Here is a 22,037-nt window from a genome sequence, read left to right as displayed (position 1 = left end):
TAAACCTGTAATAAAATGTAATTATTATTTGTGAATCTTTAATTAAAATGCAGATGTTTTCATAAAAATTCTGCCTCTTGCCAGTTTTATTACATTGTCTTTTATATGCGTCATATGTTTGCGTTTACATTAGAAATGATCAGGGATATTATCATTTTTTAAAACAAAATGTCACTTCATCTCACCGCATGTACTCATACATGCAAAATCTAATCTTTCACTTTGTTTGAATAATTCTCATCTCAACGGAACACAATGATACAGATGCTCTTCTAGTACACATATCCCTATAGGACATCTATTTTATTTTGTTGCTTCTATTACATTTGAGCTTGAATAGGTTGTTACAAAATCATTGAAAAAATATATCTTCTAGGAAATAAACAATAAATAAATTTTGTTGTGAATGAGTCTTTCAGTTTTATTTCACACTCTTCCGGTGAAGCAGGAAGCTAACATACACATACACTTTCACACACACACACACACACACATATTTTATTATTTTATCTTGTATTTGTTGTATCTTATTCCTATGTTTAGCTAACAATATTTCTTATTTATTTATGCTCTATCTATTTTTGTATGTTTTTGTTGAGTTGTTTTATTTAGGGTGAGGCCATGTATAAGCCCCTTGGGTTTCTTGCCTCTCCCTGAATTCACTGTTTTTGGGTCTCTTCTGTTTCTGTTTTGTATTTTAATTGTGCTAAGTAAAATCAAACCAAATCAAATTCAGTTTTATATTAAATGTAAAGGCTTTGCTGCCTAGGGTTTCATACGGCACAGCCAAACACTGCACTGAAAACTTTCTCCTTTTTTGAAATAAAAAATGTGTCTGTCAGTGCAGTGTGTCATGGGGGTGAGGTCTTTTGCTGGTGGGAGGTGTCCTGACAGTTTGCAATGATGCAGAGTTGGAATATATGGAGAAAATGTAAATGGCTTTCGCTGATTTGTCATTGTAACTGTTTGAAGTGTTCCTGCAGTGCTCTTATAAGGCGACAGCGAGTGTGATTGGTGGGGGGGAAGAGTGTGCTCTCTCAGAGGGGAGCCGGGTGCATGCATAGGGCTCAGTTTCTCTCAGAGCTCAGAGGTGAAGGTGTGAGCATCCACTCTGCTCTGAGGAAGGTTCTGTTTGCACTGAAGAAGATGGAGAGATGTCTGTTCTGCCTCTCTCTCTCCTCCCTGCTCCTGCTCTCCACAGCCAGTGAGTACCAACTTCATCCTCCTCTCCAGCTCCCAGTCAGGGCTCAGAGACTTTGGGGTCAGGGCCAAGGGGTCTGCTGGTGAAAGGGCAGCTCCCTAGCCAGGGCAGTGATACACTCTAAACACCAGAGATTAGTAATATTTAATTGCAGTTTTCGTGAAACTAATTTAGTATGAATTATTTAGGAAATGTTTATGTACTCACCGGTATATACAATTCACTGGTATATAAAACACTATTTGAATAATCCAGCCAGGATAAAGACTTGTGTTTGCACATAAATGTAAATGTAACTTAAAAAAAAAAAAAATTTATTTAAATTTGAATCTTTTTTAAGCATTGTTTAAAAAAAAAAAATCATTTTAATTTCTACAGAAGTTGGCACCTGATATTCGTTAAAAAGTCCAGGTAATAGCTGGGTCCAAAATACAAGCTGCTGTTTTATATAGAGTTAATTTCAGAAGTTAGCTTAATATATTATTACTCTCAGTTTCTGTAGTTGCAAACTGCTTTTTAGTTGTTTAGTCTTATGAAAAATGTCCAGTCGGATGAGTTTTAACCAAACGGAAGTGTGACATACTTTAAATGATACATTTGATTTCATTATGGAAGAACATTTATTATATATTACACATACTCAAATGTACTCACCTGATAAAAAAAAAAAACAACAAAATAAAAATAAATGAAAAACGGTAGTGCAGCAGTGGTAAAACATGTGCAAACCTCATCTCCAAACCCAGGGCTGAAGCAGCGTCGATCCAGAGTCAGACTTTCTGTGTAAAAAAACATACTCTGAACAGATAATATCATCCACCACTGCTGGCAACAACGAATGGAAAAAAATAATTTTATTTCAAGCTCACACAAGTTTGAATATGTGGAATATTTCATGCGAAATTGTAAAAGCAGTTCCTCAGTTTGAAAAATAAAAATTATCATGGAAATTTAACAAAAAATATGACAAGGATATATTCCATAGATGAAATTATATGTGATTGTGTAATAAAAATGCGAAATCATTTTATTTAAAAAATTTCGACTCAGATTCACATTTAATCATTCATCATGGTTAAAATATTTTACGGAAAATGAAGCCATCCCTAATGTAGAACATAATGTTTTACATTAGTAATGGTTTTATTTTCAGTAAAATGTTTTCACCATAATATAATGTTTCACATAAAAACAAAACGGTATAATGCACAACTGCACACATCCAGGGCTGTACACAAATATCAATAAATGGTTGATGGAAAGGCATTACTGCCATTTACCATACACTTTTATCCAGAGTGAGTTACAGTGCACACACACACATACAAAGATCAGGGATGAAAGTGCAGTAATTCTCTAGAGAGGTAGCGCAACTGGTGTTTTGCAATGCACAGGAGGTTTATGTCTGAGTGACCATTAAGCCAGGAAATGCAATAGAAGGTGAAAACTCATACCAACCTGCAATAAAAATGCATGTTATCCCAGTCTCCTTTTAATCACTCAGTTTCTGTAGAAAGCGGACACTGGTAACGCTGATTGCATTTTGAGAATATCTTTGTGTTTGCACTCCACAAGGATATGTTTCTGTATTTGATTCACTGGTGTACGAAAAACTATATTTGAATATTGCAGCGAGGCTAAAGCCGTTTCTTTGCTTATGTTTGTGTTTTAGTGAATTTAAAGATATTTTTAAAGTGTTTTTCTAATCATTGTTATTTATACGGAAGTTAGCACCTGATATTCATGTAAAAGTCCAGGTAATAGCTGGATCCCACAGTACAACCTGCTGTTTTATATAAAGTTCATAAGTTAGCCTAATATATTATTACTTTCACCTTGTTTTGTTGCTAGCTGCTTTTTAGTGTTTTAATTTTGTTAAAAGGCTTCAGTCTCTGATGAGTTTTAACTGAATGGAAATGTTACATACTCTCTTCATAGTGAAACATTGATTTAAGTTTTGCTGCGCATTAATTATATATTACACCTATTAGAAAATACTCATCTGATAAAACTTATAACAAAAATAAAAACCTCAACTTCAAAAGCAGAGCTGAATCAGCATTAATCCAAATTCTTTAAAATAGACTGAACAGATATTGTCCTCAACCTCTGTTTACAGCAGCCAATGCAAAATATTATTTCATTTCAGGCACGCATAATTTTGAATGTGTGGCATATTTCACACAAAGAGGTAAAGTATAGTCCCCAGAGGGGTAGCGCATCTTTAAAACCAGTGTTTTGCACTGCACAGGAGTTTACTTTCATATTTAAATGACCATTAAGCCCCAGAATACAACAGAAGGTGAAAAATCTTAGTAATAAACTGCAATAAAAAAGCATGATGTTCCAGTCTACTTTTAAAGCCCCCGGTTTCTGTAGAAAGTAGATGCTGTTAATGCTGATTGCATTTTTAGAACATCTTTATGTCTGCACTTCACTTGAGATATTTGAAAATGTCAAATCCCAGGTTTTTAAAACCATCTCAATATTCTCAATTCCTATTTTCAGGGCTGCATCCCCTCTAAAATTGGAGAAATTCAAAATACATATTTATTTAGTAAACTTTTATAAGCAAATCATTTTTCCCCACCTTGTGGCCAAAGTGTGCACCTGCAGTCTGTGGGGGCTTCTCCCTGAGAGATGAGTGCTGTCACTCGAGCATCATCTGCTTATCCATGTGACTAGCCTCACTGGCAGAGCTCATGTCACTGGTGTACAGTTTACAAAGCATGCGTGATAGAGCATACCCTTGTGGTGTGACTGTGTTCCTGCAGACAGTGATGGAGAGGGGTTTTCCAGTTCTTGCTGTCTGAGCCCTATCTTTTGAATCCACAGTGTCAATATAGTATTAACACCCTTGGTAGAGGTAGAGGTGCATCATTCTGGGGCACAGTGTGTGACTTCTTTGCTTGTAAGCACAGGCTAAAAAATCCTGCATAGTAGGCCTTTAAACCCAAGTGCATTTGACTTAAACATAGAACATTGTATAAACGCAGGGTACTCTATCCATGGATTTTAAAATTATTTTTTGCATTTAAATTTTTTGGTTTTGCATAAGGTCACCCACACCCATCTCACACAGTTTCTCATTCTCATACTTGACTCTTTTTCTCTGCTCTCTCTCGCAGGTATTGTGGATGTGAGGCTGGCGAATGGTAGCAGCCGCTGTTCTGGGATAGTGGAGGTTTACCATCGAGGAGAGTGGGGGACAGTGTTGCGTGAGGGCAGAATCTGGTCTATGAGAGAAGCTGGAGTGTTGTGTAGAGAGCTAGCCTGCGGAGATGCTGTAGATGCACCAGAACTTGAACATACTGGACCAGGGTCTGAAAAAATATGGATGGGTATGGTGTCCTGCCAGGGATCAGAATCCACACTGAAAGAGTGCATTTTAGTAGCATGGGGTGAACGTTACGTTCTCTACACAAGGGTTGCCGGAGTGGTCTGCTCAGGTAGGACTGCTATTTAGCTCTTAGCAATGCTTTTATTGCAATGCAGCAAATTGGATTGAAATGAGGATATATTCATTTTCATAAACAAATGTATTATAACATATATGAATAAAACTTAGTATTACATTTTCCAATTTAAAAAAGGAAATGTGTGCATTGTTCCATTCACTAAACTAATCCACAATTTACAGTCACAACAGAATCTCATACTTATGTTTCTGATGTACTTGCTCTGGTTCTGTAGCAATGTTATGTTCATGCTCATGTTTATTAATTTTATCCTAAGTCTGTCACTGCAGTTAGCTTGTGATTGGCTCATCTTGCACTACAGTTTACACATGATTGGCTTGGCTCAAATTGTGGTTTACATGTGATTGGCTCCTCTCACAGACTCACACTGCAGTTTTCATGTGATTGGTTCCTCTCATACTGTTGTACTACATTTTTAGTAGCTGTGCAATTCTGTATTCTTATGGCTGTACTGAATGTTGTCTCTGGAATAAGGTGCCAGTCATTGCAGACGATTCTCTCTTTATTCCCTGTTTACTTCTAGGCAATGTCAGGCTGGTGGGTGGGGCAGACCTGTGCTCTGGGAGAGTAGAGGTGCATCATGGGAGCTCCTGGGGCACAGTGTGTGATGCTGACTTTGACCAGCAGGACGCAGAGGTTGTGTGCAGAGAACTGGGCTGTGGAGCTCTTAAAGAGCTGCGGGGGGCAGCTGCATTTGGCCAGGGGGAGGGCCAGGTGTGGGCAAAGGAGATTCAGTGTACAGGCAATGAATCTCAGATTTACTTCTGTCCCTCAGCACCCTCACAAAATCAGTCCTGCTCCCATCGAAACAATGTGGGGCTGGTGTGTTCTGGTAAGATTCTTCTATGCAACTATGAGTGTTTTAGTGATATTGGTTAGACGTCATTCCTATTCAGATTGTATGCATTTATATGTAGATATATATCTTTATTCATGATACTATAAAGTGATAGGGGCTGTATTGTTTGAATATTGTGATGCATATATAATCTGTAAAATGCAGTGAAAACTATAGAGGGCTGGAATGTAGTGGAGTTCACTGTGGAGTTTGCATGATCTCCCAGTGTCTGTATGAGTTTAATCTGTGTGGAGTTTGCATGATTTCCCGGTGTCCATATGAGTTTAATCTGTGGAGTTTGCATAATCTCCCAGTGTCTGTATGAGTTTAATCTGTGGGAAATTGACATGATCTCTCATTGTCTGTTTGAGTTTAATCTGTGCTCATTCTGTATTTGTGTGCATGCATGTCTATGTGTGCGTGTGTGTATGTATGTATGTGTTTGTGTTTGTGTGTGTGTGTGTGTGTGTGTGTGTGTGTGTGTTTTGTACCTGTGTGTTTGTGTTATCCTTTTCCACAAGTTTCCTGTATTATCTCAGTGTTGGTCAGATGCTAACCCACTCTGCTGTGTGTAGGGTACACTGAGTCCAGGCTGGCTGACGGCCCTGACAGCTGTTCTGGTCGAGTGGAGCTGCAGGACCTGGATAACTGGGGGACAGTGTGTGATGCATGCTGGGACAGGAGAGCCTCCAATGTCCTCTGTCAGCAGATGAAGTGTGGGACTGCAGTGGCAGTGCCAGGACAGTCCTGGTTTGGAGCGGGGAGTGGGCAAATCAGGGCTGATGTGTTTGATTGCCATGGGAACGAGACACGCCTCTCGCAGTGTGCCATTTCCTCTTGGAGCCGAGCTATGTTCTCACATGAACAGGATGCTGGAGTCATCTGCTCTGGTGAGGAGTCCTGCTCTCTATACTGCATACTTGGCAGAATTTAGCATATATTTGTGTGCTATATTTGTAGCATATATTTACGACGTACAACGTCGCTCTGATAAGAGTGTCTGCCAAATGTCTGTAATGTAATGTAATATTTATCGCACTGAGAGAGACAGAGAGGGACAGAGAGAGAGAGAGAGAGAGAGAGAGATTGAAAACAAAAGAGAGAGAGAGAAATTGAAAAAGAAAGTGAGAGAGAGACAGAAAAAGTGAGAGAGACAGAGAAACAGAAAGAGAGTAAGAGAGAGCCAAGTGAGAGAGTGAGAAACTTTTAGATGGGTGTGGGTTGTCTTTTGCAAAATCAAAAATACGATGAACCAAAATATAAATGCAACACTTATCAATTTAGAAGATTTTACTGAGTTCAAAGGTAATAAATGGAGAAATGATCACCCATTACTTTGGCAACAGCTCTACAGGATGTTCCTGCAGTCACCATGCCAATTGCATGATCTCTTAACTCTTGTGGCATCTGTGACATGGTGTTGAACAACAAAAAACTCATTTAAGGATGGCCTTTTATTGACCCCGTCATAAGGAACATCTGTGTAGTGATCATGGCTTTTAATCAACATCTTGATATGCCACACCTGTGCAGGAAATGGATTATCTTGACAAGGGAGAAATGCTAGCTAACAGTGATATAAACAAATTTGTGGGAAAAATTTGAGAAAAATTAAATCTTTGTGAACATAGAACAAATCTTTGAGGTATTATTTAAACACATTAAAAATGGCTGAAAAAATAGAAGTGTTGCGTTTATATTTTTGTTCAGTATGAAAATGCACAGGGTAGAGTATCTTGTGTTTATATGATGTTAGGTGTTAAGTTGGATATAAACAAAGGAGTGATCTGTAATTCTGTGCAAATTTCTGTAACACACTTGGATTTTTAAAGGAGTGTACTCTGCTATCCTGTGGAAATGCATGCGAGTAATACACTTGAATTTAACAGAGGAGTATAACCCTAACCCTAATACACTTGGATCTAACAGAGGAGTCTAACCCTAACCCTAATACACTTGAATTTAACAGAGGAGTCTAACCCTAACTCTCATACATTTGGGATCCTCAGGCTCTGCCCTCTCAGCTCTGGACGGGACGGTGCGGCTGGCTGGAGAGAGTGCGTGTGAGGGCCAGGTGGATGTGTACTACCAGCAGACCTGGATCAGAGTGGGGGGGTCCTGGAGCTTCAGCGAGGCCTCGGTGGCCTGCAGGCAGCTGGGCTGTGGCTCTGCAGTGCAGGTCTACAGTTCCTCTCCGTCTGGGACGGGGGACAGTGGGGAGTGCCTGATGGGGTTTCAGTGCTCCGGGAGAGAGGCTCACCTGGGGAACTGCAGCGCTCCACACAAACTCTCCTGCAGCTCCAAGGAACAGGTGTCCATCGTCTGTTCCAGTGAGTACAGGTTACTAATGAAGCTTCTCTGCAGTGTTTAGTAGGGCTGAATACAAATACTGTATTTGACAACACCCAAATAATGCGTTCACCCTGAATGTTTTCTTGCCCTTGAATTCGGATTCTGATCTTTTTCCCACCTCTTTGATGCGATTCGCTCAGAAGCCACATTTCTCAATTAGACACACATTGCAGAGAGACAGTGAGTGGGAGTTTCCTTTAGCACTAGATAGGCCAGAGCAACATCATTGATCTTTGAGGACTTTAAAAAGAAAATTACTCCTACATTGTAAATACTATATCCTCCTCCTTCCGTGACTTTCCTAAATATCTAAAATATATATCTAAAAAATAAAAAAAATATATTTAACTGTTTTTTTTTTTTTTTTTGCCATTTTCCCATTTGCATTTACCATGTCATATGCAGATAGAAACAAACCTTTTACCATATCATTATCTGGCAATATTATGGATAATTATCCAGCATCCTTTAAATGGATGCTGGATAATTATCAAATTATCAATTACATGTGATGGAAGAGTGCGCTGCTGAATGCAGTGCATGGTTACAATTCAATTAAATGGGAATCCATTATAAATAAATAAATTCACTATTAAAAGTTAAGATTTTTATATTGAAATTGTGCAAAATTCCCAAAATTCCCTAGCTTAACTTCCCTTCCAAAATTTCCGGAAATTTACTGGAAATATTCCGACCCTTTGCAACCCTAATCAGGACTCATACCCTCACCGGCTTCCCACCTGCGAACACTGCCAATTGTGTTCGTAGGAAAGTCTGACCGAGCCGGATGTGCCGCTGCCGGGGATTGAACCCTCGTCTCTGATGGTAGGCGAGTGCCTCAAACTGTTTTTAAAATAAATGTTAAAAATTGGCTCAGTATAGAAATACAGGCAGTTCATGCCATTTTCTTCCCAGCCCTCCAATAATACACAGCAGGTGCTTTTACCCAGGTGGGAACATGTTGCTGTCTACTCCTGCACGGTGTTCAGCTACTGAATGACCAGTGCTTTGATATGAGTTTCCCAATCAAGCGCTATCGAAACTAACTTTGTACATATAATCACACAAAATTCAATCACTGCAATCATCTGATGAAGTTTATAAACCCTTTGGGGTGAGGATGAATAATTCTGGATGTTGTAGTTATAGAAATGATAACCTTAGAACTCCACCAGCATATTTTCAGGTTTTCACTGAAAATGAGACTTTGAATAAACTGAATAGAACAGCTGCATGACAACTGAAATGTCACTGATGTGTGTGCGTATGATCTCAACAAACCACCAATGCTGTGCATTGTCTGTGGAATTGATAAGAGGAGAACAATGGTGTGTAGGGTATGTAAAAGCGCACTCCAAGGGGAAGGGAGGGAGAAATGTACTGAATTCGTTATGACCGAGGAGATCTTTTTTTTTTTTAAATATTGCACTTTGTATTTCTTTAACTACTTTCTATACCATTTCCATTTTGTTTTGTTTTTGTCATGCACATCTTTGTGCTTTTCTCTGTGTTCATGTAATATGCCTTGATACATTTTCCCTTCGCCTATATTACAAAACCCCTATAATTTAATAATCCAAATGTTGAAATTTCTTTCAGCATTTAATTTCAGACTCATCTAAAAAGAGGTCCATAGCAGGTTTTGCGCTCTTTTTTTCCTCAAGAAAATAGTTGTGAAATATATTATTTCACAGTCTTCATAATCAGATTAGGTTGTTACCGGTGCAGAAATCAATGCTGTAATGCTGGATACGTCCAGCTCATGTGTGGGTGGGGTTCATGCAGTTCATAAAATGCAGTTCAGAGTAAGGATGAGTTACTATTTTTTTATTCATAAAAATATTTTGTCTATGTTTGAAATTTGATTTGACTGTTTGTTTTCATCAGTGTTATAAAAGCCTGTTTTGGCTATATAATATATTGGTCGTTATTTAAGGTAAGGTAATCTTTATTATCCCCGATTTGTTGCACAACCAGCAGTAAATATAATCATCATCAACAATCAACACACACCAATCAACACACAAACAATTCACACAATAAACATAGAATTACATAACGTTATTCAAAAGGCCAATAGCAGCAATATTTCTTTGTTAAATACTGCGTTTAAAAGCAAATTAGCTGTTGTTTAACTGGATTATTATTGATGTCATTGTAAAACCATGACTTTAATACTTTAATATCGACAATAGTAGTGCCACTGATTACAATAGTAAATATCTAGCATTTTATACGTCTTCAGGGTTAAACCACAACCTGAGAGTAAGTATTTACAACAGGCAAATAGTTTGTGTTACAATAGGTTCCAGCAAGCTTGAACACATTACCTGAACCATCTGTTTTTTAAAGTTCAATTCTCTCTGACGCTTATCATCAGGTAAATCATTAAAGTATTTTTAAAAGTCTCTCTCTCTCTATATTCATTCTCTAGGTGTGTGAGTGTTTATTTTGTGTTTCGTTTGAAAATTGCAAATATGTTGGTCTCTATTTTGTACATTTTGTGCAATAAAGGAGTCTTTTAAAAGTCTCTCTCTCTCTCTCACTTGACTCTCTCTTACTCTCTTTCTGTTTCTCTGTCTCTCTCTTTCTATGTCTCTCTCTCTCACTTTCTTTTTCAATTTCTCTCTCTCTCTCTCTCTCTCTCTCTCTCTCTCTCTCAGATCACAGGTCTCTCAGGCTGGTGGGGGGAGGGGGGGAATGTGCGGGACGTTTGGAGGTGTTCCACAACGGCTCCTGGGGGACGGTTTGTGATGACTCCTGGGACCTGGAGGATGCTCAGGTGGTGTGCAGGCAGCTCCAGTGTGGGACAGCCCTCAGTGCCCCGCTACCCTCCTTCTTTGGGCCAGGAAATGGACCCATCTGGCTGGATGAGGTGGGCTGCATGGGAAATGAGACGTCCCTGTGGGACTGTCCCACATCTGGATGGGGACATACTGACTGTGGACACAATAATGATGTGGGGGTCGTGTGTTCAGGTTTGGAACTCTATTGAGCGCCTAAAAATCTTGCTTTTACACTGACACTTGATAAATACATGATACCCGACTAGTCAGGAAATTCAGGTGTTTCACAAAATATTGGTGAAGTGATGAGATCCAATTCAGGAGACCACTGACTAACGGAACATACTATTTTTCACCCCAACTTACCTGCATTTGATACTTTTACATTTTTTTCCTCTGTAATTTCTGGCAAGCTATTTTAAAGTTAAGTTTATTTTGTCCCTAAAAGATTTCTAACATTATCATTGTAGAATTCAAGGAGATAAGGCTGACCAAAGGCTGTTCTGGGAATTTGGAAGTTTTCTACAATGGCACCTGGGGCAACGTGTGCTTCAATCGAATGACTACAGACACAGCCACTCTCATATGTCAGGAGCTAAACTGTGGGAAGAGTGGATTGCTTTCCCGTACAAGGCCAAGGCTGGAATCAGTTCCAAACTGGCTGGATCATTTAAAATGTCGCCCACATGACTCCACTCTGTGGCAGTGCCCATCAAGCCCTTGGGGTCAGAATAGCTGCAGGAAAAATGACGTGGCTTTGCTCACCTGCACAGGTAAACCTGCCCCTACTGCAGACACAGTATTACTCTTGTTGGGAAGAGTAGAATAATAGATATAGATCATTATTCATTATACTATGAAATTACACGTCTCTGGGGCTGTAATGCTTGAATACTGTGATGTAGACATAATCTGTAAAATGCCGAGAAAACTAAAGAGGGCAGGGATGTGCAGCCCATAAACCTGTGATAGGGGAAGCACAGATTATGTACCATAGACACACAGGAAGAGGAAGCACACAGCTATCAGCAGCCTTCCTGTCAGCTGCAGGTATACATATACAGGGATTTCTGAGCCACGGCATTTCCCAGTGTCTGTGTGAGTATAATCTGTGTGGAGTTTGTATGATCTCCCAGTGTCTGTGTGGATATAATCTGTGTGGAGTTTGTATGATCTCCCAGTGTCTGTATGAGTATAATCTGTGTGGAGTTTGTATGATCTCCCAGTGTCTGTGTGAGTATAATCTGTGTGGAGTTTGTATGATCTCCCAGTGTCTGTATGAGTATAATCTGTGTGGAGTTTGTATGATCTCCCAGTGTCTGTGTGAGTATAATCTGTGTGGAGTTTGTATGATCTCCCAGTGTCTGTGTGAATATAATCTGTGTGGAGTTTGTATGATCTCCCAGTGTCTGTGTGAATATAATCTGTGAGGAGTTTGTATGATCTCCCAGTGTCTGTGTGAATATAATCTGTGAGGAGTTTGTATGATCTCCCAGTGTCTGTGTGAATATAATCTACGTGGAGTTTATATGATCTCCCAGTGTCTGTGTGAGTTTAATCTGTGCGGAGTTTGTATGATCTTGTATGACATTGTATTCAAATGAATGTTGGGAACTGTAGAATAAATCTTTCTCTACTGCAGATAGAGTGTTACTCCTCTTATAGTAGTCAGATTCTATAACATTTGGTAAAACTAAGGGCTATTGTGAATTTTCTTTAGTTTTGGTGTAGCCCCAAGAATGAGATATTTCTGAAGCGTTCAGTAGTGCGGGTTGCTTTTCATATGACATGTACCTGTCTTTGTCTCTGTGCTAATTAAAATTATATCTTAATTTCTAATTCATTTATATATTACTTTTTTCCACATCAAAGGGGAAGAGCACAACGAAGTTCCAAGAAGCAAATTGTCATGCTCCTCTGCTACACATCAGAGAGCTTGCACAAGTACGTTTTCTTTGGCCTGAATCCTGAGGCCTGTCAACATGAGATGTGTCTGTAGATGTTAAATGTAATGAGATCAGCCATAATGTCAGCAGAGATGTGACTGTAGGAGATGTTAAACGTAATGAGATCAGCTAGAATGTTAGTGGAGAAGTGTCTATAGGGGATTTTAAACGTAATGAGATCACCCATACTATTAGTGGAGGTGTGTCTATTGGAGATGTTAAACGTAATGAGGCTGCTCAGTTCATCTGTTTTTCCTGCTCTAGATCACTGGCCCCTCCGGCTGATGGGGGGTAAAGGCGAGTGCTCTGGGAGGCTGGAGGTGTTCCACGGGGGGTCCTGGTGGATGGTGTGTGGAGACTCCTGGGATATGATGGACGTCCAGGTGGTGTGCAGACAGCTGGGCTGTGGGTCAGCAAAGGAGGCCCATGGTAATGCTATTTTTGGGCTGGGGAATAGTTCCCTCTGGCTGACTGAAGTGAACTGCAGGGGCAGTGAGCTGCACCTGTGGGACTGCCCACACTCTGTGCACCAGCACAGCCGATGCCCACCCCAGAACCAGGCTGGGGTCACCTGCACAGGTGAGTCTGCATCTCCAGATCACCTCAGGCTGACTGCCAGCTTCTGTGAAGTTTAATCACTGGAGCCCTGACAGAAACACACACCCTTAACCCCAGGAGCAGCTTAAAGATTCACCCTGCATTACACCTCTATGATTACTTTGTTTATAGCACTGTGAAAAAGTATTTGACCCATTCTGATTTCCTCTGTGATTGCATATTTGTCACACTGAATGGTTTCAGATTGTTAGACAAAATGTAATATTAGACAAAGGGCACCTGAGTAAACAGGTTATAAACAGTTAATTATTATTTAATTTATTTAATGAAAAAAGTTATCAAACACCCATATCACCCATGTGAAAAAGTAATCGTCCCCTTAAACTTAAAAACTGGTTGCACCACGTTTAGCAGCAAAATGTACAAACAAACACTTAACCTATAATTTGATACCAGTCTTTTATATCACTGTGGAGGAATGTTAGGCCACTCTTCTTTGCAGAACTGCTTTAATTCAGACAAATTTTTGAGCATGAACTGCTTGTTTCAGACCTTGCCACAGCATCTCTATTGGACTCAATCAGGACTTTAACTATAGGCCAGTCCAAAACTTAAATTTTGTTTATTTTCAGCCATTCAGATGTGCCCATTCAAGTGTTTTGGATCATTGTCTTGCTGCATAACCTAATTACGCTTCAGCTTCAGCTCACAAACAGATGACCGGACATTCTCTGGCTAAGAATTTTCTGGCACAGAGCAGAATGAATGGTTCCTACAATAATGGCATGTTGTACATGGTCCCGAGGCAGCAAAGCATCCCCACAGTATTGCACTACCATCACCATGTTTGACTGTTGGTATGATGTTCTTACTGTGAAATGCTGTATTTGCTATACACCAGACAAAGTGAGAGCCATGTCATTGAAAAAGTTCCACTTTTGACAAATCTGTTCAAAGAACATTATCCCAAAAGGGGATCATCCAGGTGCTTTTTTTGCAAATTGAGAGGAGCATTGATTTCTCTCTTTGGTAACAGTCTCTTTCTTATTGTGGAGTCGTGAACACTGACCTCAGCTGAGGCTAGAGAAGCCTCCTGTTCTTTGTATGTTCTTCTGGGATCTTTTGTGACTTTATTGCTGTGCCTTCTGAGAAATTTTAGCATTCTCCATTTGGAAATAATGGCTCTCACTGTGGTTCAATGAAGCTCCAGAGCCATAGAAATTGCTTTCTATGCCTTTCCAAACTAATATATTTCAACAACTTCTTTCAATCTCTTCTGGAATTCTCTTTGACTGTGGCATAGTGTGCTTGTAGGAACTTTGTGATGACTACTTCACTCGGATGGTATGGTTTGAAATGAATGCGGTTTAGATTCAACAGGGCTGGCTGAAATCAAGCCTGGCTGTGTTCAGTCAGCTGAATCTGTTTATCAATTAAATGTGGTTAATTGGTTTACTGAAGCACTGTATGGCACTGTATGTATTCACTAATAATGGAAGCAGAAATAATGATGCATTGGAACGACATTCACATTTATCAGAAGCACTTATCCAGGGCAGCTTACAGAAATGCATCCATAAAGGTTTAGGCAACAAGCACAGAGGATGACAGTGCACAGGAACAGGAAGTGAGACAATTGAATTAATAAATAATACATCTCCTTATATTTTACAGGTCATTCATCTGACTCCAGTTCCACTGCAGGTATGGACGTCCTCTAGATGGTGTAGGAAAGAGTTTAGGAGATAAAACCTGAGGCTGAGCTCAGAGCCCTGTCAATCACACAAACACAAACCCTTTCTCATGCCCAATAAAGAAAACAATGCATTTGCTTATTTTGTTGTTTTATGTACTCCTGGAATGACTATCAAACCAACAACACAGCCAGGTAAAGCTGACCCAGGAGTCATTTATACAGTAAAAAGAGGACCTATTATCTCACAACTAATTTCAGTTATTGAGACTAGCTTTTCTGTTAATTCTTTGTATTGCACTTCCTCCATAGACATTCTATTGCTAGGTGGTGACTGAGTAGATAGCTAATGCCTCACATACATTAGAGGACTAAAGTCTGACACGCTCACGGTAACACTTAACAAAAAGGTCACATAAATTGGCATTAAATAATGTCGTTATTTAACAAGAAAGAACAAAGAACAAATTAATTAAGCATGAAATTAACTTTTCATTAGTAAGTTAGCAAATACATAAACTATTGCATTGGTTGCATTATTATTTACACATTAGGAAAACATAAGATAAACTTATAGGGCTCTATTATTGTGAATCTAGGTGCAAACGCAGGTCTAAGTTCAGAGCGCTGGCGCACATGGGTGTGGCCAACTCTTTTTTGGTAATTTGGTGACCAGAGGCGCAAGCGCATCCATGGCGCAGCATGGGGGAGGGTTGGAGTGGGAGGAATACATTATTAGCAGGTATGTCCTGGCTGCCTTCAATCATGGCCAATCAAATCAGCTCCTCTCATCCCCTTTAAAACCGGCGTGGCGCACAGGCGCAGCGTATTGTCAATTTCGTAATGGCTGAAGACGCGCCAGACCGGCTCCGCCAGCCAAACTTTACCCAGGAAGAAACTGACATACTTGTCCGAGAGGTTCAGACTCGCAACGACCGAATATATGGCACTGCAAGTCGGCCTCCATGGGCTGATGATGTTAAATTGGCTTGGGAAGAGGTAATGAGTATTATAAGTGCCTCTTCTTCTGGAGCTCTGAGAACCGCTGCCCACATCAAATTCAATAGACAAGAGTCAAGCTCATTTTTTTATGATTAACTGATTCAGAAGGTTGCATTCAGTAGTCTTGTTTTAACTATTTGTGTAAGCGGGATGAAATACGTAGGACATCCACCAAACCTGTCTGTGGGATTTTGGATAGGTCTACGTTCATGTGCGCCCCCGCCCACTAAAGTCACGAAAATAGCTGAAGATCACCAGCGCTGCGCTTAGACGTGGTTTGAGTGGGCGGAGACCCAGGCGTGATTTTACGCCAAAACAGACACCAAAATTGTAATGCACTGGCGTATCTGTATCGACACACCCCCAGCTATGACATACCACCCATCTCGGCGCAGACGGGTTCATGTCGAGCCACGAAATTAGCAAATGGGCGCAAGTGGGAAAAAGATCACGTTGCATCCTACCAAATTGCAAATACACCTGCGTGTGCGCTTGGACCAGACTTCCGCCGGTACGAAAATAGAGCCCATAATCAGTTAACCAATAACAAATAATTCAACAGTTTTTATTCCAAAGTGAAATAGCATTCAGTTGGTAACATTAATTAACATTGTACAAATACATTAACAAAGATGTACAGATTCAAATTTCAGTAGTTAGTAGTTAACAACTGCATTATTCCTCCCCTACATTAGAGGACTTCTAGACTATCAAAGTCTGATGCACTCTCATGTGTTGACACATTGGTCCAGACAGTAATTGAATTATCAGAGGACCTCGCAGAAAAACAATAGTCTTTTTCAGCCAGAATTATTATTCACATGCTCGGTAAAATCTAAAAATCACTGAAAGCTGAAATGTTTACTAGTTGAAAGCTATACTGTACACTTTTGGCCTCATTGCATTGAGAATTGTGGAATGACTTGCTAAATACAGTACATACAGCGACCACTTAGCTGGTGGAAACCTAGCTAAGTGGTCATTGTAAGTTAAGTAGCAGCAGTATGCCATGTTGTTTGCTGATGCCCAACCCCTTTACTTCCTCATTTTCAGTGACCAAACAGCCAGAGCTCCCATTAGAGGCTCCACCCAGCTGGTCTATCCTAGAAGTGGCCTTCCTGGTGGTGGGGGTGCTGTTACTCTTGCTGCTGGTGGTGCTGCGTGTTCTGCTGCTCCGGAACAGAGCACTGAGGAAAGGTAGGGGGCAGACGGATAGATGCTGGGCAAACCGCCATCACATGCTAGCTGTGACTGAGGAAGCCTCTTCAGTAAACAGCTCAGTCGGTGAACCAGGCAGTTTTAAATAGGGGCTGATGGGAGGCTCGCCTAGTTATGACCCTGGGCCAGTGTGTGTTAGTGGGCTCTGCAGTGTGTGTCCTCCATCACTAGGTCCCCTGAAAGCAAGGAGACTTCAGGGCACTGTGTGATTAGCTGTAGCATTTTCAAGCGAAGGAGGGATTCAGTTGGCATGCTCACCATGTCTCTTTGTGCATGAGCGCCCCCTCAGGTCAATCACATGCCTGCAGTTTGCCTGGATAAAGAATTAGTTGTGTAATAAAAGGTTAAACTGATCTCAGATCAGCAGTCCTACAGGGCCCTGGTCTCTGTCAGGTGGCTGGTGTATGACAGTTGCTGTGTGCTGTACCTCTGCTACTCACATGCAGAGAGAGATAGGCTCTCTGACAGGAGACTTTAACTCTGTGATTCTCTGTCTCTGCTCTCACAGCCCTGTCTCAACGGGACCACGCCCCTCTGCACGAAGCCATCTACGAGGAGCTTGAGTGCAAACTGGCTGAAGGGGAAACCACCAGCGCCCCCTGGCGGGGTGAGTGAATCTGATCTGTCCTCCTCGAGCTTCACAGTAAAGTCTTAAGCACATTGTGGAAGACCTCCACAGAGCATGTGTGGTGTGGGCGGGGTCAGTACACAACATCTCTCCTGTTCACAGGGAGTCGCCTATCTGAGGATCCGCCCTCTGGGTATGAAGACGTGGAGGAAGGTGAGGGACTCTCCCTCTCAGGTAAGGGGGCGGAGCTCTGTGGAGCTCTCAGTGGGTGAAGATGGTAATGCTGTGGTTTCAGTGTGATTTTGGAAGGGGTGGGACTCCTGAGTGGTCCTCAGAGTTTTGGTGGATTCGGTGGGTTAACATGATCCACAAGCCAGACAGCAATGTAATTTGATTGGTAGGGAACTGGGGTTGTAACCTCAAGGTTGCAGGTTCAATTCTCTGATAGAACTGCCAGGTACTTGACCTGAATTACGGACCTGAATATATCCAGGTCAGTAATTCAGGTCCAGCTGTATGAAATGGATACTGTATAAAAATGACAAAGCTGTGTAAGTTGGTCCGATTAAAGAAATGAGAAATGCCTGTAATGTAACCATATTTTTGATTCATTGTAAATTCATGACATACATTAAAACAGCAGTTATAGGAACACAGGGATACACTGTTAATCATTCCTTATACCTCACAGAAACACTGAAATAGGATCCTTCAGGCCTATATTTTTGAGTACTTAGATACATCTTCCAGGAAGTGGAGCTGTGCTCTTCTGTGTTCTGTCTGATTGTTATTGCCGGGTCAGTTCAGTTCCTGTGGGACGCAGTGATGCGGAGTCCCCATTACCCGCATACCAAGGTTTAAATATGGGGTCAGTTAGACTGTGAAAGGTGTCCCCACATCGTCAGTCAGCCGGGACTGCAGTGTGCAAACACAGCTAGCTGAAGTGTTATTCAGTGCTGCTCTGAAGGGCTCTGCTGTTTTGCTGTGTTCGAGTCTTGATGAAGCCATAAGTCCCCAGCAGTCTCTTTGCTTTCAGGGGACCTGGTGACGGAGGACACACCAGAGAACTATGATGATGTCATCACTGCAGATAAGCATCCCGACAGTGTGACAGGTGATTGCTTTAATTGGTTTGAGACGATTAAATATTTTCTCTTCATGAATACATCTATTGGCCTTCATTATAATATATTGTAATTAGTTGTTTGTGTTATGTGGCCAGTATAGATTTGGAGGGGGAATTTACTTTGTCCTCTTTAGAGGACATTACTGAAATTATTTGATTACATAGAACCGCTCTTGTTGAAAATACTTTTGTAGTCCAGCCTTGGACATGGAAAAATGACTTTGAAAATTGTTCCCCCAAAAATGATCCATTATGAGTACTATAACCAGTGTGCCCAATTTAATCAGCACAGCTGCTGCTTCTCTCTGCTTGTTTAAGGGGAGCTGGTGGACGGAGATGCACCAGAGTGCTATGATGATGTCATCACCATGCAGCCAGGCCCAGATGCTTTTCCAGGTTGAGTATCTCTTTTTAGACAGAATGTTGGAGTGAAGCACAATCTCTGTCATCAAATTCACTGTGTTCTGCTCAGGTGGTTTTTGTGTCTCTGACTGCAATCGTGTTATTTATTCATTATCAATCTTACATTCTAGGTATTGATGTTTAGTTAATTATTCCATTTATTCACTTTAAGTCTCCATTCTGTGCTAAAAGTCTCTACTTCCTGTCCGTGTGATTTGTGAAAGTCACTGCACTGGGTTACTTCCTGTCTGTGTGATTTGTGAAACTCACTGCCCTGCGTTACTTCCTGTTTGTGTGATTTGTGAAACTCACTGCCCTGCGTTACTTCCTGTTTGTGTGATTTGTGAAACTCACTACCCTGGGTTACTTCCGGTTTGTGTACTTCCCATTTTGTTTCATATACTGGCTCTTTGAAGGTAGTTTTAGTGATGGCTTCATAGGCAATTATGAGAATATGTGCATTCCTTTCCACCTGCAAACTTTGTGTTGATGTAAGCCTGCTAAAATATTTTGAATTAAACTTTTAATTTCAGTATAGAATTACAAGATCACGGCAGGTATTTGTTGAAAATGACCTTCTGCTGACTGTGTCCATCTGTCTCCTGATCTGTCCCTGTAGGGGAGAGCGTTCTGGCCCCCGAAAGCCCTCCAGCTCCCAGTGGGATGGACTATGATGATGTGGGGGAGGAGCCTCCTGAATGAGGAGGAGCATCTTGAGATTGGCACTTCTAACTGAGGAAGAGTCTGCTCACTCAAGTTTGGATAGCAGAGCGTACAAGGAAACATTTATCCTACACAGTGTCACAAGAAAAATATTTTAATGTGATAAAACCACATCCTAGTAGATCAGCCATTCATCAATTAGTAATTCACCTGGAATTATTGACAGTAGGATCCTTAGCTCGTTCATAAATTAGACCATTGTAAGTGCTGGTACTTGTATAAATTGGCTATAACAGCTTTCATTCATTGACACAATGAATAAATTATTGCAGTACTACTCATTTCATACTGCTTTCATTTCTACCCAAACTGGTTCAATAGACTGGAACTATTTTCTTTCAGCATTTAAAAATCTGTTGCCATTTTTTTTTATTAACAAAAAAGCTTCATTAACATTTTTATACTAAATATTTTTAGATATTTGGATTCTGCATCTTGGAGAATTACGCAGCTTTCGATAGACAATATTTTATAAAAATGAAATATATTTTCCCAACATACTCACAATGTGTTTCTTTGCCTTCTTAAGCAATATCAATATTTTTAACAGCTATACATAAATGTAAATGATATTTTAAATAAAGCTTGAAGACTGAATTCCCTTTTACTTATGTTGTATGTTCATTTATTAATTTGTTTGAAGATATTTAGGGATATGTATTGTACACAGTTTAGGTTGTTTGTCGTTCACTGGAGTCTGCATTGTATGGAGTTTCTTTGGTGTCTTTATTATGCAATCAAATAGAATAGATTTGAGTGCAAAACTTCCCACACTGCAATCAAAAAATAGATTTGAGAGCAAAACTATCGACACTGCAATCTAAAAATGTTTTATTGCAAGTAAAATAAATTTGTGATTAAAAATGTATTAATGTGAATCAAAAACTTTTCTTTGCAAATCTAAAAGTTTTCTTTGCGAATTCAAAAGATTTCTTTGCGAATCCGAAAGTTTTGCTTGCTGTTTTTTGCAAATCCAAAAGTTTTGCTCGCTGTTGAGCTGAATTTCGTGGGCGGGACCTACGCTGAAAGATGTAAGACACGTTTCTATTGGCCAGTCTCGATCAGAGTGACAGCTTGGTAACATCGACAGTTAGTGAACGAGAGAGGGAGTTTTGAAGTCTATGGAGAAGACAGAGCGGCAGCGGAGAAGACAGAAAATCAAAGCACAGGTATGTTTACACATAACTTCCGTCTTAGTAATAGCAAGAATGTTATGTTTGAACTGGTGCATGTAGATTGCTTTTGTTTAACGATCTGTGATGTTGTAATGGGTTAAAAAATGCATGTTGTTTTGTCAGCCTGTAGCTGCTAGCTTAGCTCAATTAGCTAGTCACTTGCTTGTCATAGGTACGTTACGTTGTCATAAAATTTTTCCCGACCGTGAAAACTGCCTGACTTGTTTACATTTTGGACAGATGTGGCTAGTGGGTAAATCTATCGCTGTTTCCGTCGCAGCACTTTCAACACAAGCAATATCGGAAGCGCTATCCTAAAATTTCTTCTTACCGTGAAGAGTGCCTGACCCGGCCGCAACCGTAGTAATTTGTTAACACGGCGGCACAATTATATTGAGACAGAATCGTTAAACAGAAGCAATCTACATGCACCAGTTCAAACATAACATTTTTGCTATTACTAAGACGGAAGTTATGTGTAAACATACGTGCGCATTGATTTTCTGTCTTCTCCATGGACAAAACTACCTCTCTTGTTTACTAACATCAGCCCACATTACAATTTACTACGTTAACGACACTTATATTCAATATATATAGTAGAATTTCTGGGGAGTGGCAGATGGACAGCATCAATCAGTTTTTCTGTTTAATTTTGGAGGGAAGGGGGACTGTCCCCATAACAAAGTGAACAGTTACGAAAAATATTAATGCATACATACTGTAAATGTATTTGTTTACAGTATGTATGCACTAATATTTTTCTTGTGCGTCTATGGTCATAATTACTCACATCCTAAAGTTATCTTATGTTAAGACATTCACATAAACATGCACACAGCTCGAGGTACGATAAGAATACGATGTACATACTATAGATCAGATATAAACACTATAGACACTAGTGTATTCATATTTACAGTTGAAGTCGGAAGTTTACATACACTTAGGTTGAAGTCATTAAAACTCA

The 22,037-nt window shown here is 40.3% G+C and overlaps 3 protein-coding genes across 3 annotated transcripts in view; all 3 read left to right on the top strand.

Moving 5' to 3' along the window:
• The window catches only part of LOC118219848 (hemicentin-1-like), a 508,226-nt gene that overhangs the window by 274,884 nt on the left and 211,305 nt on the right, over nt 1–22,037 (top strand). The gene's annotated exons all lie outside the window — the stretch shown is intronic.
• LOC118219862 (high affinity immunoglobulin gamma Fc receptor I-like) overlaps nt 1–22,037 on the top strand; it is a 221,744-nt gene that overhangs the window by 50,416 nt on the left and 149,291 nt on the right. The window lies entirely within an intron of this gene.
• On the top strand, nt 1,087–20,165 carry LOC118219853 (scavenger receptor cysteine-rich type 1 protein M130-like). The gene is made up of 16 exons (XM_035403333.1): nt 1,087–1,204; nt 4,330–4,650; nt 5,204–5,512; nt 6,094–6,408; nt 7,528–7,848; nt 10,534–10,848; nt 11,127–11,429; nt 12,529–12,600; nt 12,867–13,181; nt 14,835–14,864; nt 16,909–17,052; nt 17,582–17,680; nt 17,804–17,875; nt 18,678–18,755; nt 19,086–19,163; nt 19,789–20,165. Exons 1-16 carry the CDS (start codon nt 1,147–1,149, stop codon nt 19,869–19,871), a joined length of 2,913 nt encoding a protein of 970 aa, XP_035259224.1. The 5' UTR covers nt 1,087–1,146; the 3' UTR covers nt 19,872–20,165.

This window comes from Anguilla anguilla, chromosome 2 (assembly GCF_013347855.1).
Source record: "Anguilla anguilla isolate fAngAng1 chromosome 2, fAngAng1.pri, whole genome shotgun sequence".
Lineage (NCBI taxonomy): Eukaryota > Metazoa > Chordata > Actinopteri > Anguilliformes > Anguillidae > Anguilla > Anguilla anguilla.
This window is presented reverse-complemented; position numbering and strand designations above follow the sequence as displayed.

What these genes read in the sequence shown, in the direction of transcription:
- LOC118219853 (XM_035403333.1), top strand. Translation starts at nt 1,147, where the DNA reads ATGGAGAGATGTCTGTTCTGCCTCTCTCTCTCCTCCCTGCTCCTGCTC. An exon ending in TGCCGGAGTGGTCTGCTCAG is followed by an intron (nt 4,651 to 5,203) that starts GTAGGACTGCTA and finishes GTTTACTTCTAG; the next exon opens with GCAATGTCAGGCTGGTGGGT. An exon ending in TGACTCCAGTTCCACTGCAG is followed by an intron (nt 14,865 to 16,908) that starts GTATGGACGTCC and finishes CCTCATTTTCAG; the next exon opens with TGACCAAACAGCCAGAGCTC.